This window comes from Pundamilia nyererei, unplaced genomic scaffold, assembly GCF_000239375.1.
Source record: "Pundamilia nyererei isolate P.nyererei 1_Seehausen unplaced genomic scaffold, PunNye1.0 scaffold00087, whole genome shotgun sequence".
NCBI classification, from domain to species: Eukaryota; Metazoa; Chordata; class Actinopteri; order Cichliformes; family Cichlidae; genus Pundamilia; species Pundamilia nyererei.
Window position 1 is genome coordinate 912,647 of NW_005187488.1, and position 18,540 is coordinate 931,186.

The following is an 18,540-nucleotide window of genomic DNA, read 5'->3' on the forward strand; positions in this document are numbered from 1 at the left end:
TGCCTGAGATGACCACATTAGGGACATCCACACTCGCTGACAACGCTGAGAGTCGAGTCAGAAAAAAACGGTCTAAAACTGAGTGATTACGACATTAAGCCTAAACTGTTGGTTCAAAGCGAGTATTTGCACATACAATCAATCAACTTGAACATGCTGTTTAACTGTTTGTTAAGCTAAATGTCTGTTAGAGGTCAGAGGAGAATGGCCAGACTGCTCTGAGCTGACAGGAAGGAAACAATAACTCAAACACTTATTACAAGCAAGTTATGCAGAAGAGCATCTCAGAAGGACTGCAGCGGCAGAAGACCACACTCTGGAAACTGACTATACAAACAGTCTAACCAAAATCAGAAAAAGGGTTTCTGGTCTTAGGAGTTTTCATTAGGATCAGACTTTGACATAAAAATAAAAGCATGGATCCACCCCGCCTTCCAGTAACATTTCAGGCTGCTGATGGTGTGAGGATGTGGGACTTTTAATAGCAACTGGGCATCACCGAATCACCACAGAATTGCTGCTGACCATGTCCATTTGACCACAGTGTTCCCATCTTCTCATGGCTGCTTCCATGTCACAAAATTCAAATGATCACAAACATATTTCTTGAACATGACTCTTAATCAAGAGCTTGCTGAATTAAAATGGACCAAAATCTCTGAGGAATGTCGTTGATTCTAAGCCACAAAGAATTGAGGCAAAAGACTGGTAAGATGTACCCAATAAAATGGCCAGCGAGTGTATACTGACCTCGTTATTTGAAACTCTTTTAATATCAGAAGCCACGACTATAACAGCATTTACATGACAGAAAATTAGGAAAAATCCATACAAGGTCAAAAGCAGCTAATCAGAAACACCAAAAATGTTTTACATTTTACTTTTATTTAAATAAATATTTACATAACAGCTTCGTATAAATCAAATGTCTTTTTCTTACACAACCACATCGTTCTAAAATCAACCGCTTTAACAAGGAGGAAGAAGAAAATAAGAGGTGGATTACAATGATACTGTTAATCTGAAGAGAGGCGGGTTAATCTAAACCCCTCATGTTGATCACTGAGCAAATATCCCTGTTTTCAATCATAAAGGCTGAACCTGGTTGATATTTACCTTCACTCAAACACCATTTAACACGTGACACTTAAGAACTTGCCCATCTTTCATTATAAATCTTGTTATACTATGCATAAATCTACATGATAATTTGATATACATTTTAATTCATTGTTACTAAGGAATAGGAAGATGATAATCTACACTATTGGAATAAAAAAACAAAGCCAGATGCTACTTAAGAAGAACATGTGGCTAAAAAAGTAAAGAAAATAAATCAACAACTTAAGTCACACATGATTCATTCAGGCACAAACAAAGCAAAAGACAGCCTTGGTGAAATTTAAAGACACCACTCATACAGTTTAGGCTATAACGCCTCGCTAAACGGTGAACAGTATATGGCTCGGCTTGAGGGGAAAAAAGTCAGGTAATGTGATCTCAGAAGATCGGAGCACACAAATAATGCCCAAGCTACAGTTCTAACCCACATCTCTCTAATCAAGGTGTCGAAATTGTTTCTGAAATACTACAATAAAAACATGACAGTGAAATCAAAGTGTAGGAAACACAGCTTAACCCCTCAAAAGAAATTGTGCAGTTGTGCCCTTCAGGGATTATCGACGTCCCTTAAACACATCTGGAGACAACGGCAGCTTAACACACTCCACTACAGGAAACGGGTGTAAAAATGACAAAAACCGACTGAGGAACAAACTTGCAAATAACCATTTGTTTAATGCAGCAGGTTGATGGTTACGCTTCACGAGGATTCAAAAGATAAAACGATAAAATGCTCTTTGTTTTCTATTGCTGTCAGATCATGCATGTAAACTCTATTCTCCTAATAAAACCAATTGTTTACTTAAAAATGTATAAAGAAAATACTCTTTTTCTTCAAAATACTATGCGGGGAAGGATTAAAGGGTGAAATATCATGTTTCAACAACACCTCGTTGTTTTCATCCTGAGATTTGAACCAATGTGTAACCCCTCCGAGGAGGTTTTTCTTTTTAAAACACACGTGAAGATTCAGTGTTTGGTGAGGATGTCCCACTGGTCGGTGAGCGTCTCAGATGAAGCCATCGTTACGGTATCCGAAGACCGTCATACTGCTTGGGTTTTGGGTTGGTGCGAGCGTGTCCCGCTCACAAAGTTATAAACCAAAAACTGGGAAGTGCCAAAATAATGCGTGGCGAAGAGTTTCCCGTCGGGAGTGGGGTCGGAGAAGGCGATCTCATCTTTGCTCAGGTATGAACCGTATATGAAATTATTCCTGTGCAGAAAAACAAACAAATACGAGTTGCATTAATATGACTTTGATTGTGTGTGTGTGTGTGTGTGTGTGTGTGTGTGTGTGTGTGTGTGTGATGATGACGATGAAATGACTGGCGGTTTGCAGCCGTACTGACCGGAGGCACTCGAGCATGCGCGAAGCGATGCCCTGACGTCTCATCACGCTGACCACCCAGATGCGACTGATGCCGCAGATGGCGGGCTCTGGCGTTGTGGAGCAGCACCAAGCTCTCTGACGTTCAAACATCAACTTCTCTCCCTCCGAACCCTCTGGCATGGGCTCTTCAATCACCCTGTACCCCTGTGAGCATGCACAATCCTCAGTAAACGTCACAGAATAAACGGACACTTACTGATAGCAGCGGTCGAACATCTGTTTATTGTATTATATCCATTTGGTCTGTCTAAATGCTCAGATACCTTAAAACTGTTACATGAGGAAGAAAGAAAGATTAGAAACACAAAACGCAATATTTTAGTTCATATTTTAAGCTATTTTAAACATCTGTATCAGCCAAGAATTTCATTTATCCCATTTTTTACATGATGATCATTCACAAATGTGCTCATCATCATCTCTTACCTCTTGTATGTGCTCAGCTATGAGACACCCAGCCACTTTCTTGTCATTAGAGATAAAGAGGAAGGTTTTGGTCTTTGAGGGACACTTGGTCTCCACCTGCTGGAAGCCGAGGTCATTGTCCACCATCTCCCGGATCTCCTCAACCTGAGGAACAGATTATTGTACATCCAAGAATCAGTATGCTAATGCAGGGATGATAAATATTGGAGCATATCTAAGGATACAGTCCAAGTGAGACTTGAGCACTTTTTTTTTTTTCAAAGGCAGGGCAGACTTGGAGTATTGGTGTCACATTTACAAATGCAAGCTGAAAAACTGAGATACACGGTTGTAAATTTCAGGAAAATATAACGAGCTAATCCAGATCCAGGCATTCTTGTGATGTGCTTTTCAGCCTTAGCAGAGGTTATGCAGTCTGTCTGCTCACATTTCAGCTGTTTACAGCTCTTTAAATTATTAAGTGCATAAGGGTGAATTCTCTGCTCAGACTCAGACAAACGCAGCAAAGTTGGCTGCTTACGTCACACAGAGACCCACAAACATGAATGAGCATTTTACTTGCTGAAGACAAAAACTGAGCGATGAAAGACCCTACAACAGTAAATAGCTTCAGTAAAAGCTTTGAGTTTCAGACCTTAGGCCCGAGCCACACAGGCCTAGAGACTGGCAAGGGATTCCCAGGTAACTGCTCGTTGCTAGCGGAAAAAAATTACCCAATCAGTTGGCGAGTTGTTGAAGGCTATTGCTGAATGAAATGCAAACACTCACCAAAAACTCACTAAAAAAGAAAAGAAAACATCCACCTTCAAAGCAAAGCCTTCACCCTTTAAAATATATTGGTTGCACCTCGACCCAACTAGAAAGAATGGCCCAGGACAGAAATCTCTTGAGATCTACCTGTGGCACCCCATACCCTGGGAGGGGTGGCGGGCAATAGTAGTAGTAGTAAATTACGACTTTTACTTTGAAGGGGAATATTCTCTGTTTCTGGTTTGTGTCCCACTTTCTCAAGTTTAACTTCAGTTTAGTGCTCAGTTATCAATTTGCAGGCAAGTCAACGTCTCCCTGTGTGATACTGCAAATGTTGGTATTGAACCAATACTAAGTAAATACAGAGCCAATACTAGCAATACCAATACTGATACTATTAACTTAAAAAAGCAGCTTATGTAAGGAACAGCAATGTGTCGTGATTTATGAGTTGAATCATCACTAATTTATAAATTCTGAACACATTTTAATGGCCACTAAATTGCTGTGATTTTTACTTTCCAAAGAACAAGCCACTTAGTAATACACACCTTTCAGTTTTTCATGCATTTTGAAACAGTTTGGTGTTTTTTTTAGAAATGTAGAATTTAAATGCCTTCTGTTCTTTAAATGTGCTATAGGCTAGGGATGGGTATCGAAAACCGGTTCTTGTTGAGAACCGGTTCCACTGTTTCAATTCCTTGCAATTGTTTGCCATTTTTGCAAACGATTCCCTTATCGATTCCAGTCGCCCCAAATGACGTCACCACATTGCGGAGTGTCATTTACCTGGCAGGAAACATGGCGGCTCAAACGCTAAAAAGTTTGGTTATACTTTACGAGAACGGATTACAACAGGGCGCCTTGCAATACTTGCAAAGTAGATATTTCATTTAAGGGAGGAAACACTACGAATATGCAAAAGCATTTGCTCACAAAACACGTGATGACCTTAAATGAATGTCATGTTTTTAATTCCGCTCCGGACTCGTGAATCTCAACCCAGCTGCAGCGGTAACGTTTGCACGTCCTCTCCCTTTAATGCAGCAGGTAAATCATCAACTAACAGTGCATATTATGTTAGCGCGATCTGCCTTATTACAAAACCTGCCATTACTGTGCATTTAGGTGACCATGATGAGAGAGACAGAGTCTGGCTGGCTCAGATGCTGGCAGTTCTCGCTGCAGTCTGCCGGTAGCGTCTCCTTTCAGGCCAGGATAGACAAATGTCACCGAGCAGTGACTAAGTTTGTGGTAAAAAGCTTGCACCCATTTGCCACAGCAGATGCCCCCGATTTTCGGTAAGTGAATGTGTTTAATTGTAGGCAGGGACATTTCTGGATATTCTTGTGTAATTGTTACAGAATAATTTATGTTATACTTTGTTATTGCTACAGAAGAATATTTATTTTATTATTTTACATTTACAACTTTTTTTCATGGGGACCCTGTGACACCCCATTGAAGAGCCATAGGCTGGATCTCTTAAGACCTCACTGTTGGGTTTGTAAGGCCATGCTACTCCTAAATTTCTATCTTGTTCAAAGAGAAGATATAAAACAAAGTTCTAAGCTAATCGAGTCGATTAGCTTAGAACTTTGTCTGAAACTCCTTTTTTAAAAAAAGAATCGATAAAGAATCGAATCGTTAAACAGAATCGAAAATGGAATCGGAATCGTGTAAATCTTATCAATACCCATCCCTACTATAGGCTATAAATAAAATTTTAGTGCATGCTTGAGGTTTGTGTTTTTTCCATTTCCCCCAAAAATAATTTAACGCAATGCAGTGTGACACATACTGAACTTAGAGAGTGGAAACAAAATATCGATCATATCGTGCTAGTATCGATCTGATACCAATACCAGTGTTGGGATCGACACTATCAACACATTTGGATTGACCTGCCCACCTCTAGTGATCATGGGAATCTACTAGCAAGCAAAGCAATTGCAAGACTTTTGGTGCAGTACCCTCTTTGCAACACAAAGCAACCACTTGGCAACATGTCAGGGAATACACATTTTTCCCTAGTGGAGAAAAGTACCTATTGTTACCTTTTGCTAGGCCCGTGTGACTGCTACCTCAGACAGTCACTCCCTGCAAAGGATTCTCAAAAGAGTCTTTTATTTAAATGTATTTATACTTATTATTCTGTTACACTTGAGGAGGTTGTTGCAACCTGTAGAATTACAGCAGTCTGTAATTCAACTGCATGCTGGCTATTTCATGTTAACTCGGTGGCAGTAAAAGACGGAGCCAAAAAATATAAAAACTGGGAACTTCTTGTTTTGGGGACCTAACTATCAATCCAGACATATAAGCCCTGAAGAGTTCACGCTAGCAAACGCTGGTGTAAACATACCTTCTTCAGAGCATATTTGGGATCATCTGGCAGGACGAGAATGATCTTGCCATCTGGAAACTCAGACAAAATCCTCTCCTTTTTCCAACCCTGACAAAAAAAAGGAAAGCAAAAAGAATAGAAAATATTTAATTATGTCATCTAAATGTCCTAAGTAGGTATTAATCCATTTTCTATATGCAGTCACTCCCAATCTTGGACAATTTTGGCAAATAGGCGCAAAACATTCCAGGTAATAAATCTTCTTATAAGCCGACAGAATCATTTGACGTAAACCAAATAAAATTACATTTTCAATTTAACTTTATTTACGGTCTCTTCTGCCACCAGAAAAGTCAGTAAGAATAAATCACACTTGAACTGAATAAACAAAGAGCTGTGCTGACCTACTTTTCTAGAGGTGGGAAGTTAGAAAATGTCCAACGGGCAATCCTAAGGAGGAATCTTATCAAATACCTGCAGTCTTGCTCACTGTAGTGCAGCATAGAGTGGAAGACGAGGGTCAAGACTCCCTTTATCAAGAATCCTCAGTTGTCCCTGCACTGCATTGTATATTTTTTTGTAAACCATATCTATAAATTTGTTGGCATTTATTGCTCTGATCCAGGGAGTCAGTTTAACAGGCATAGGCATGTGACTTTCCCTCACCACATATTTGACGGCGCTGATGAACTGGTTGTGAAACAGCAAATGCTGAGATTCATCCTCGGGGTTGGCAGCAGAGTAGAGCATCCCACACACACTGCAGGCCACTGCTCCAAAATGCTTCTGTCCTGCATCCTGCGAGAACAAAGCAAAGCAATAAGCTCACTCTCAAGAATTCAATTTCACTTAGTTTTCCAGAGTGACAGAACACAGAAAGAACCCAACTTATGATCCATGTTTTCCATTGCAAAAGCGCAGGATTTAAAATGAGGTCAGAGGAAACTATCTCGTTCACTCACAATAACTGTTTGGGTGCCATCTTTGTCAGCCTCCTTTAGCTTCTTGACTTCTTTTTGCAGGCAAGCTTCGGAGAGAGGAGCCCCGCCATCCTGTGGCTTCACGGCTTTGCTGCGATTCAAAAACACATCGGGTTACTGAAGGTTTCAACCGCTAAGAGGCAAAAAAAACAAAATAAAACATGTCAAACAACTTTAGAAAAGCTTCTTACTCTTGACAAGGCTTTCCTGATGTCTGCTCTGCTTCCTTCAAGCTTTCTGCTTTACTCTCTGGAGAAAGATCAACGTATAAAAGAAAGGATTTTACACAGCAACATAATTATACACACATTTAAGAAGGTTGTTGACAAAATATAATAAAAAAAAAAAAAACTTAAAATATAAATTCCTAATTTACTTAAACAACATATTGAGAGTAAAATAAATAAATAAATAACATTTAGCGCTGATCTTGGAAAAGTTAATGCTTTGAAACATTAGTCAAAGATCCAAGACTGGACTTATATGACAACATGTGCTGCACTCGTGGTTAACTGATGAAAGAAGCTGAAATCTGAGGTGGACAGATAGTTTTATTGCCGTTTTTACCCTTTAAAGGAACGTGACCTTGTGGGTAACCTGTTCAGGTCCAGTGTTCGGCGATGTGAGACATAACACTACCAGCACAAAGCTGCAGACGCAACTAAGTGCACGCTGACAGGGGTGCTTACCTTAATGTAATCAGTATTTAGAGGCCTGAATTTCAACCTAACAGCTATCCAAACACTGCATGTTGTGTTTGCTGTCCTATAAGCAGGCAGATAAGAACCACGTTTATGCAACAGTGTCGGCCTGCCAGGAAGAATAAGCTGGTTAAAGATGAGAGATGTGAATTTCACTTTTTTTAAACATTTCTATGCATTTATTTTGATTAAGGTGAAGTAAGAAACAACCTAAAAGAGCAGGATTTAAAATGTGTGTTGCTTGCCTCATTATTTTGATAAATTATTCTAGTCTATGGCCTAATTCAAATCTGAATGATAAAAATTAACTTTTTTTTCTCATAAAAAATTGTGGATCGTACACTGGTAGTGCAGCCCTCTACCATAACTGAAAATACAGACTCTCTGGATGCTTGATCCAGATTAACTGGAGGTATTTTCAAGAAACCAAGATGATGCCTCCCAACTTTTCTTTTTTCCATTTCACATGTATTTGTGAAGCTTATGTTTTCTATTTTTCCTCAAAATAATAAAGAGTCTGAATCTGAATTAATCACGTCTACGTTGGGACACTTCTGGTAGCACTTTCAGGCAAACCTCTCCATGACTTTTTGAGTAATCCTGCTAGCAGACACTGGCACAGACAGGTAGACAATCTGGACGAGCTGATGGAGGTAAATCTGAGTCAGGATTGCAATTAATATACACAGATACCTGTAAGCTTGTCAGACACTTTGGCGCTCTCTTCAGGTGGAGCTGATGAAAGTGGATGAGCTGCATTCTGTGTATGAAAGAAATAAGTTAAGTAACATGTACAGCGCCTGTGACACTGATCATAGAATAATTTATTTCTGACTTACCTTGCACTTGTCGTTTTCTTTACATGCGGGATCTGTGGGTCTCTGAGGCACTGAAATTGCACCAGCCTTAGAGGCAGCAGGCTTCATCCCAGATGTGGCTGCAACAGCAGGCCGAGCTGCAGGTGAAGCAGATGGTTTCAGCTGTGTTAGATTAGCATCGGCACCTGCAGTCTTCAGCTGAGGTGAAACAGAAGCTGCAGGCTTGGACTGAGCCGGAGCTGAAACAACTTTAGACTGAGTTGCAGTCGGGACTGGAGACTTTAACGGAGCATTCGCTGAAGAAGCAAGTTTGGATGAAGCTGCAGTTGCAGCTGTGGCCTTAGACTGTGTTGCTGGTGCAACAGCTGGGTTTAACTGTGCGGGCTTTAACTGAGCTGGAGCTGCAACAGAGGGCTTTGACTGACCTGAGATCTGCCCAGCAGCCTTGGTCTGAGCTTTGAGTTTTGCCTGGTTGGCAAGTTGCGCTGTGAGCGTGGGCTTTGATAGTAGAGTGGGTTTAGGCTGAGCCAAAGGGTTTGACTGGAGGCCGGGTGGTTTCGGCTTTGCTGGTAATGGGTCATCATCCAGCTCAAAATCGTCAGGAGAATATTTCGGCCTGGGTCTGTATGGCTTGTACTCAACTTCCATTTTCAGTTTCTGAGCATTAAGTCCGTTGGGCATGGGAGGTGGTATTGCTGGGAGGGTTCTCTTGGTTCCTGATCTTGTGACTTTTGGCGCGGGCTCTGGAGTAGCTGCTGCTTTAGTAGTCTGAGCCTTGCTTTGCCGTGTAGTTCTACGGTTTTCAGTACTAGGAGGCTCCGTTTTAGAGGCTTCAGGTTTGCCAGTTTCAGTTTTAGGGGGTTCAGTTTTAGGAGTTTCAGTTATCGTTGGTTGTTTTTTGGAGGTTTCAGCTTTAGTGGGTTCAGTTTTAGTGGGTTCAGTTTTAGATGGTTCAGTTTTAGCCAGCTCAGCCTTAGGCTCATTCTTGGGAGCTTCTGCCTTCGGTGTAGCAGGTTTGCTAGATGCAGAAGGACTCAGTTGGGAGGTTGCTGGACTGGCTGCAGGTTGAGGAGGAGGTGTGGTAACAGGGCTCACTGGAAAAAGAGAGGCAGCAGAAAAAGGTGCCTGCCAATCCATGTCTGAGAACATCTGATTTGTTTGGTCAGACTTTAGTTTCTTCACACGTGCCCACGACATTTTCTCTCTCTGCAGCTCGACCTGTCTGAGTCTTTGATATCGAGTCAGCTTCTTTTTCTCGTGGACTTTCAGCGGCACTGAAATCTGCGTGATGAAGAAACGTCTCTTTGGAGGCTCGGCGGAAGGCTGAGTTTCGGCTGAATCAGCCGTTGAGGGCTGGGCTGGGGGGGCCTCAGGAGCAGGGGTCACCGAAGGAGGGGCGCATCCCTCTGGTCCAGCAGGAGTTGCGACATTAATCGTGTTGGCATCTTGCATGTTAACAGGCGGGCGTTCCTTCTTGCTGGCTTCACTCTTGGCTGCTGCTGCTGCCGCTTGTTTTTCTTCTTCTATCCTCTTCAGCAGCATGCTGTCTGTGGCAATGTCCTCTGCGATCTCCTGACACAGGGCTAAGAGATTCAGCTGCTGCCTATTTGAACTTCTCTTAGCTGCCGCAGCCTTCTGCTCAGCCAGAGCTGCGAGGCGAGCTTTGGTTCTCGCTTGCGTGTTCATTTCTTGTTTCTTGGGTTTTTCTGGCTCTTGAGCTTTCTTTTCCTCTTCGGTCTTTTCAGCTGTGCTGTTTTGCTTCATGTCAGGCCCACTAGTGTTACATATGTACTTCTCATTCACCTTTTCCTCAGGCAGGCCTGCCTCGGCTGTTTCTTGTGGCTTTTCTACTACTGCAATGTCACTGTCTTCATCATTCTCTTCCTCCATCACTATAATCTCATGTCCGATCTCGATGTCCTCTAGAATCTGCACTTCTTGTATGTCCAGGTTATCTTGAGCATCCTCTATCACCACTACATTAATGTCTTCAATCAGGCTTTGGGGTTCAGAGTCATGGGAGGTATTCATGTCCACCATGTGAGATGACTGGTGGTCAGAAGGCTGAATAACCTGAACGTCTTCCTCCACAGGTGAAATGTTTGTCTCCTGCTCTGCTACCTCCCCTGAACTAGCCGCCGCTTCAGTAAACACAGTTTGCTCGGAACCATTTAAAGTCCTCTCACTCTCCGCCTTCTCCTCCATCGACTCACTTTCTGGATTCACCTCCTCTGAAAGAGAGGCCGCCAGACCTGATTCGGTTGCAGCTTGAGTGACGATATCAAAGTGAATTTCACTCTGTGGGACTGGCTCTAAAATCACATATTCCTCAGATGCACCACCTGGTACCTCAAATTCAGTGGAGGATGTAGTCGTTGTTGGTGGAGTTGTTGTTGTTACCGTGACGCCCGCAGCTTCCTGAACGCCAGCATCGTGCTGCACCTGCTCAGAAAACTCAGTGGCTCTGATGCACTCTGAAATGCCATTTCCTTCACTTTTCACTGTCATTTCACTCTTCACTTCTGCAGCATCTCCTGACCCTCCATCTGCCACGCTCATGTCACTGCCAGAACTGATCGGTGCAACTTCTTTCACATCCACGGTAGCGTTAATCTGCTCCAACTGTGCTGGCTGCGCTTGTACTTCCATTTCAACCCCTGCCTGGCTGTCTGGGACACAAATTTCCTCCTTAGCAACTTCATTTACCAGCTGCATGCCACCAATTTCTCTGTTGTCTTCATTACTGGAAAAGTTTGTTTCCATCTGTTGAGCCTCTGTGCATTGTATATCTAATATAGAAACGGCATCGTGCTTCTCTGCTGCCGCTGCAGACACATCACGATCATCATTACTCTCTGGGCTACTAATGGGCTCGTACACTATCTGGTTTTCATGGGGCCCGACCGCTGACTGATTAACCATCTCAATCTGCTCCTCAGAAGGCTGAATTACGACATTGTTGTTGTCGGTTTGCCCACAAACAAAAAGCATTACTTCGCTGCTATCCGCTCCTCCTCCTTCGATGTTACCAACAGATCCGTCAGCCTTGACCTCATTAAACATTTGGCTCCCCGTTTCCTCTTCTAACACTGAAGCTTCCCTTTCTGTTGATTCACTTGTTATATCCACGTCAGCACGAGGCCCTCTCTGTTTCTGAATTTCTAATAACGCTGTGGTGTCTTCATTTATTTCCTCAGTAACATTACTTTGCTGTTTTGTTAGATAAAGACTCCCTTCTGCAGTAGTTTCTAAAATGTTAACACATTCAGAAGCAGGCTCTTCCTCATTTCTAGTCTCACAGCGTGCAGACATAAGATCTTCCTGAACGTCACCGACCTCCTGATTTCCATCGTTGTGTACTTCAACGTCAGATCTTTCTTCTCCTGATTCTGTTGTCTGCACTTCCATTTCTCCTTGATTCTCAACAGCGCTTAAGCTTTCCTCGTTAACCTCGACATCCTTTTCCTCGCACTCTGTCCCGGTCAAATCTTTTTCCACTTCAGTGTCTGTAGTGAGTTCGCTGACCTCTTGACCTCTCTGATTTTGTTTATTTGTCAGATAAGTAATCTTCTCTGGTGCTTCTACTGTCTGTATTTCCATTTCTCCTGGACTCTCAGTAACACTGACACATTCAGCATCGACCTTGTCATCCTTTTCTTCAGTATTAATGAAATCTTTACCTGCCTCAGTGTCTGTTTTGAGCTCAGTGGTCTCCCGATCTTTCTTACTTTGTGTTTCTGGCACATTCTTTAGATCAGAAACCTCCTCCGGTGTTTCTGTTGTCTGCACTTCCACTTTTCTTTGACTCTCAGCAGCAATGACACAGTCGGCCTTAACCTTATCATCCTCCTCTTCACTCAGAGCATTAATAAAGTCTTTCTCTACTGTAGTGTTTATAGTCAGTTCACTGACCTCCTGACCTTTCTGGCTTGGGTTATTTGTTGGCTCAGATGTCTCCTTTGGTGCTTCTGTTGCCTCCATTTCCACCTGACTCTCAGCAGCAGTGACACAATGTGCTTTGTTGGGGTGATTTGTGGGATTCCTTAATCCTTTGTGGACTTCTTTAGATATGTCTCCCGTAGGTTCAGTGGCTTCCTGTATCTCCTGGCTGTGTGCTGAAATAGAAATATCTGCTATTAATGTATCCTGCTTTTTGTTTTCATTCTCTGCACCAGTAACAGGCTCTGTATGTACGTCTGTGCTCCGTTCACAGACATCTTTGCTCGTCTGATTTTGTATTTCCGCTGCAGGTGTGCTAGAAATCTCCTCTGATGCAGCTGCAGACTCCATGTCGACTTCATTTAGGCTGTTCTCACTTTGTATTTCCACTGAAATCTCTTGTGTCGATTTAGCCTGCTCTTCCATTTCAATTTCTCTCTCTGGGACAGCGACGGGCTGCGTATATGAATCTTCTGTGTGTTCACTGACATCCTGACTCTTCTGCTTATGCGTTTCTGCTGCTGGTGGGCTACAAAGCTCTTCTGATGTTGTTGTGGTCTCCATCTCCACTTCAGATAGACTTTTGCCGCATTGTACTTCCACTGAAATCTCTGCCTCTGATATCGATGGAGCCTGTTTTTCCATTTCATTTTCATTCTCCGAGACACTGATGGGCTGCATGAGTATGTCTGTGTTATGTTCAATGACATCCTGGCCCTTTATTTCCAATGCAGGTATGCTAGCAACCTCCTCTGGTGTTTTCTGCTCCGCATCCACTTCATTTTGACTTTGCACCAGCTGGATTTCCACTGAGGTGGATTCTTTAGGGGAGTCTGGTGTTGATGTCACTGACTGTGTATGTACATCTGTGCTATATTCTGTGATAACCTTGCTTATCTGACTTTGGATTTCCACTGCAGATATCTTAGAAACCTCCTCTGAAGGTGCTGCAGACTCCATACCCACTTCACGCTGAATTTTCTCACTTTGTGCTTCCACTGAAGGGACCACTTCAGAAATCTCTGGTGTGGTTTTAGCCTTTTCTTCTTTTTTGTTTTCATTTTCTGCAACAGTCACAGAGTCGATCTGCATGCCTGCACCATCTTCACAGACATCCTGACTCGTCTGGGTTTCTGTTTCCACTGCAGATGTGTCAGAAACCTCCTCTGATGTTGTTGCAGTTTCCATCTCAACTTCATTTTGACTTTTCTCACTCTGTAATTCCACCATAGAGGCATGTCCGGTAAATTCTATTGGCGATTTAGGCTGATCTTCTGTTTTGTTTTCGTTCTTAGGGACAGTCACAGACTCTGTATAAACTGTGTCTGTAATATGTGCACCAACATCCTGATTCTCCTGGTTTTGTATTTGCGCTGCAGGTATGTTAGAAACCTCCTCTGATGTTGCTGCAGACTCCATCTCCACTACTTCTGGACTTTTCTCACTGTGCACTTCCACTGAATGAGCTGCTTCAGAAATCTCTGGAGTTAGTGTCACACATTTAGCTTCATTCTGCACAGTTTGGAAATTTTCAATTATTGAGTCTTCTGTAATCTCTTTAGGGATGTCGTCTGTATTGCATTCATTGATTTCATGATTTTTGTGACTTTGTATTCCTGCTCCAGGTGCAATGTCAGAACTCGTCCCCAATGTGGTCTGTAGCTCCACTTCTGTTTGACTTCTCTGGATTTCCACTGAAGCGGATGGATATGAAACCTCCATTGTTAATTTTGTCTGCATTTCCACAGATTGCACATTTTCAACAATTTGATCCATGTGTGATTCAGCTGTGGTAGATTCACTGTCCACCTGGCTCATCTGATGCGTTTGCTCAATGTTACAGATCTCCACTGATGTGGTTTCAGCCTCTACATTGTCTGGTGTTTCCATTCGTTTTTCCACAGCAGCAACACATTCACCTTCTTCGCTGCTCTCATAGTTTGCAGTCCTCAGATCTTCCTGAACTTTGTCACTCGTGGCTTCGCCGTCTGGCCTCTCCTGGTTTTGTACTTCCACTTTAGCTGCTGGATTACTAACCTCCAAAGCTGATAAGCTCTGTGTTTGTATTTTCTCTTGGCTCTCAGACCCATCAGCACATTCAAAGGTTTTAATGTTGTCAGATTTATCATCCATAACATGAACCTCTGTGGATTCGGCTGTTGTAGCGTTGCAGATTTCCTGGGTCTCAAGAATTTGCACTTCTGTATTAGAAACTTCTGAAATCACTATGTTCTGTGTTTCTATTTTAGTTTCAGTCTCAGCTCCACTACTATGTCCAAAGCTCACAGAGTGTTTGTCTTCCATAATTCTACAGTTTTCTCCCACATGATCCTCATGAAAGTTTGTAGATATGTCTGCAATAGGTTCAGGAGCATCCTGTTTTTCCTGTCTTTGTATTTCCACTACAGAAATCTCCTCTGATGCTGCTGCAGTCAGTATATCCATGTTGATCTGGCTGCTTGCTGCAGTGACACAAATCATGCTCGTGTCTCCTTCTGTGCTCTCAGAATCTTCTTTAACTCCATCATCAGGCTTTTCTGCAGTGTTGTCAAAAAGTCTGTGGTTCTCCTGATTTTGCAGATCTACGCTAGGTGCTATCTGACCGTCTGGAACTGTAAAACATTCGGAAATCACTTCTCTTTGAACAGCCTCGCAATCAGGAATCAATATTTCAGTGCAGCTGTCAGTTATCACACAGTCATGGCTCAGTTGTCTCTCAACCAAACCTCCAGGACAAGAGACGACCTGAGTCAACTGGAAGTCAGCTTCTTTTCCATCGCTTTCTTGAAGATCTTCCTCAGACCTTATGACCATTGTTTCCACATCAACACACGTGTCGGTAACTGCAATTGGCACGTCATCCTGCGTGTCTACAAGATTTGATTCCCCGTCGGAAGTAGCGAGAGCTCTGACAATGTCTGCTTGAGTCTCATTCTCTGGAATACCACTTTCCACAAGCAGCTGTTCTGATGCAGAGTTGAATTCGTTACTAAGGGCTGCAGATATGGTGGCAGATTCAGTTGATCCCTTAGCTGTACACTGAACACTCAATTTATTCTCTCCAGAAACAAACTGTGTGGTTTCATTTGTTTTAGTTTCAGTTCTCAGACTCTCTGACATGCAAGACTGTTTTTCATCTTTACACTTTGGATCCACCTCTCCAGCAGCCAAACTTAGTGTTTCCATTGATGATGGTAGTGTTTTATCATCTAAATCCTTTTGAACGAACTCTTCCTCATCCTTCTTTTCAGCCTCAGATATGAGATGGTCTGAAATGTCTCTTGATGATGCTGGTGTTTCATTATCCACACCCTTTTGGCTTTCTACATTTTGTAATTCTTTATGTTTACTTTCATTAGCTGAAGACTCAAATTTGGTGTCTGTTACAGAGACCGTAGTTTCCTTTGACACCTCCTGTGGTGCAATAGCTGATATTTGTGGTCTCTCTTGCTCAGTAAAAGATTCTGCAGATTCTTTTTTAATGTTCTCATTTGCCTCATCTGTAGTTTCAAGACATGGTGAATCTGTGAATATACCATAATTGTGGTCCATCTGTATGGGGTCCTTAGGTGGAGAAGATAAACCTTGACTCGTATCCTCGGAGACAGAAGGAGACTCTTCCGTCTTTCGCTTGGCTTTGACTCGATTTGAGTATTTTCTGATGCAGCGGGCCTTGTCTTCATCATCCCTTTCTCTGAAGAAGTCAGCCTTACTACCATCACTACTCAACTCGTCAGAGTCCGTGGAGGCAGTTCGCTTCAGGGAGGTTTTGGAGTTCGCTTTCGGTGAGGCAGCTTCTCCACAGGAGGCACTTGTGGCTTTCTGGAGCTTGGCTTTTTTGACAGGTGGGTCAGGGGAAGTTTTGCTGGAATCCTTCAGAGGCGAGCTCTGTTTGGGGGACTTGGCTAGTTTATGTCCCCCTTCCGGTGAAGCACAGAGTTTTTTCTTAGTCCATGGGGCTGCTGTCTTTTCTTTCATAGTTCCTGTGTTGTTATGTGACTGATTATTGGCGGCTGGTACAGTTTTGGATGGCGCAGCCTCTCCGTCCTCATCCAACTTCCTTATCTTGGACTGCGAGTCTGGAGGAGCCGATCCTCTCTTTGAGGCCGGCATTCTGCAAAATATTTCACAAAAACATGACAAAGCTGAGGCGAGGACTTACAAGGAAAATAATCCTGTAGTTACAAAGTAATTCACTTTTTTTTCCAGCATCATGGATTTTCTCAGTAAAATGGGAACACCTCCTTTCTTGGAAATGATAAGCAATGATAAGGTAATTATAAGCAAATCCATCAACTATTACCTATTTCTTCCACAAGCAACAAAGCTGGCTAACGTTTGACATAAACAGTGATAAATCGTAAACTAGGAGGCTAACGAGTCACACAATGTACGATCTACTTTCACGCACTAATTCCCCATCTACGCGCCTTATTTCATTAGCTGTCTGGCAGCCAGCAGGTTTTACTGTCACTCGGAGTTCATCAGACACTCAGAAATGGTCAGTTAGCTAGCTGAGCGTGGCTAGCGTGCTAGCTGGAAGTCCACAGTGATGGAAGCTAACAGCTAACAGCTAGCAGCAGCAGCAGCAGCAGCCAACTCGCAACAAATGAGCGAACCGAGCCTCGCTGCTCCAAATCAGCCTAAAGAGCGGCGGGACACACCGAACACAGCCCCCACACTGTAGTCCTCACGATACTAAAGTCAGCGAACAGGTAAAGCACGGCATTCGTCCATGAAACTCACTTTGATGTTTTCTTTTTCAACAACAGCTGTTTTTTTCTTTTTTTTCCGTGAATAAAAATTAACTGTACTTCCGGAGGGAAACGGCGGATATGACGTAGAAGCGCTCATTGCGCCCGCAAAATCGAGATTTGTAGTTTTTGAAGAGGAAAATTTAATCACCCAATTCAGTCACAGCTTTTAAACGGTTTCTACTGATACTGATAATTACAGTCTAATTATTATTATTATTATTTTTATTATTATTATTTACCGAACGTACACACAACATAAATAATGACTCAAGTGCACACATATATATTTACATATATATATTTATACTGTTTACACTGTATTTGAAACTCTATTTTTGTGTTTTGCGAATATTCTTTTCGTTGGACTGAACGGGAGAGCATAATGGGAGAGCAGATTCTGATGCTTGTTCAGAAATTCTTATAATGAATGATGATTTAAAAAATCTCTACTGTGGCATATAATTTCTTGAAATACTTATTTAATTCTAATGATCATTTAAATGAGACTGGATACTAAGGAAGGAGAAAGGGACTTGTATCAATTCGAAAGGATGTGCAGCATGTTCGTGTTATTAAGGACAGAAATGGAAATATACAAACATATGAAGAAAGTGTGCTGAGAAGTAGGAAGTATTACTTTGAGGAGCTAATGAAGGAAGAAAATCAAAGAGAGAGAAGAATGGCTTGAGGACAGTTTGTGAAACAGGAAGTGCAGAAGATTAGTAGGGAGGAAGTTAGGACAGCTGAGAGGATGAAAAGTGGAAAGGCAGTTGGTCCAGATGACAAACCTGTGGCGGTATCAAGATGTCTGGGAGATAGCCCGGTGCATTTTTAATTCAGTTGTTTAATGCAATCTTGAAGAGTGAGATGAGAATTGAGAACACCTTTAGTGTGCTGGTACTGGTTTTTAAGAACAAAAGTGAAGTGCTGAAGTTTGCTAAAGTTTATGAGCCGAGTTCAGCGAGACAGTGGTGAGGTGTACATGACAAACCTTTAAAAAAACAAAACATAACTTGAAAGTGCAGCTGTCATTTCATAAAAAATATCCATCAAAAAAGGTAACAACCAGATATCACAAATGATTCAGTGTATTCAGGCTGTTAGGCCTCAAGTAGTTTTAAATGTCTGCGCTCCAATTAATCAAGTACATTGCATTACAGAAGTTTGAATCTCTGCTGAAGCTGCAAATGTTTTCCGCCACTGCTACTACAGTAAATGAAATACAAACTGTCAGTCAGTAAAGAATAATCTTTTTTCTCATTGAGATTATTTATTGGCACTTTGATAACATTTTAAACTCTACTTTTCAA

At 42.2% G+C, this 18,540-nt stretch overlaps 1 protein-coding gene across 1 annotated transcript; it reads right to left on the reverse strand.

The window, feature by feature from the left end:
* Positions 1 to 770: 770 nt before the first annotated feature.
* LOC102195129 (uncharacterized) lies at positions 771 to 17,285 on the reverse strand. Its single transcript, XM_005738922.2, has 10 exons — positions 17,220 to 17,285; positions 8,556 to 16,587; positions 8,410 to 8,476; positions 7,207 to 7,264; positions 6,998 to 7,106; positions 6,702 to 6,833; positions 6,054 to 6,143; positions 2,939 to 3,082; positions 2,472 to 2,656; positions 771 to 2,335 (listed from the first exon to the last, which is right to left on the reverse strand). The coding sequence occupies exons 2-10, from the start codon at positions 16,584 to 16,586 to the stop codon at positions 2,167 to 2,169; spliced, it is 8,985 nt and encodes a 2,994-aa protein (XP_005738979.1). The 5' UTR covers position 16,587; positions 17,220 to 17,285; the 3' UTR covers positions 771 to 2,166.
* Positions 17,286 to 18,540: the final 1,255 nt, after the last annotated feature.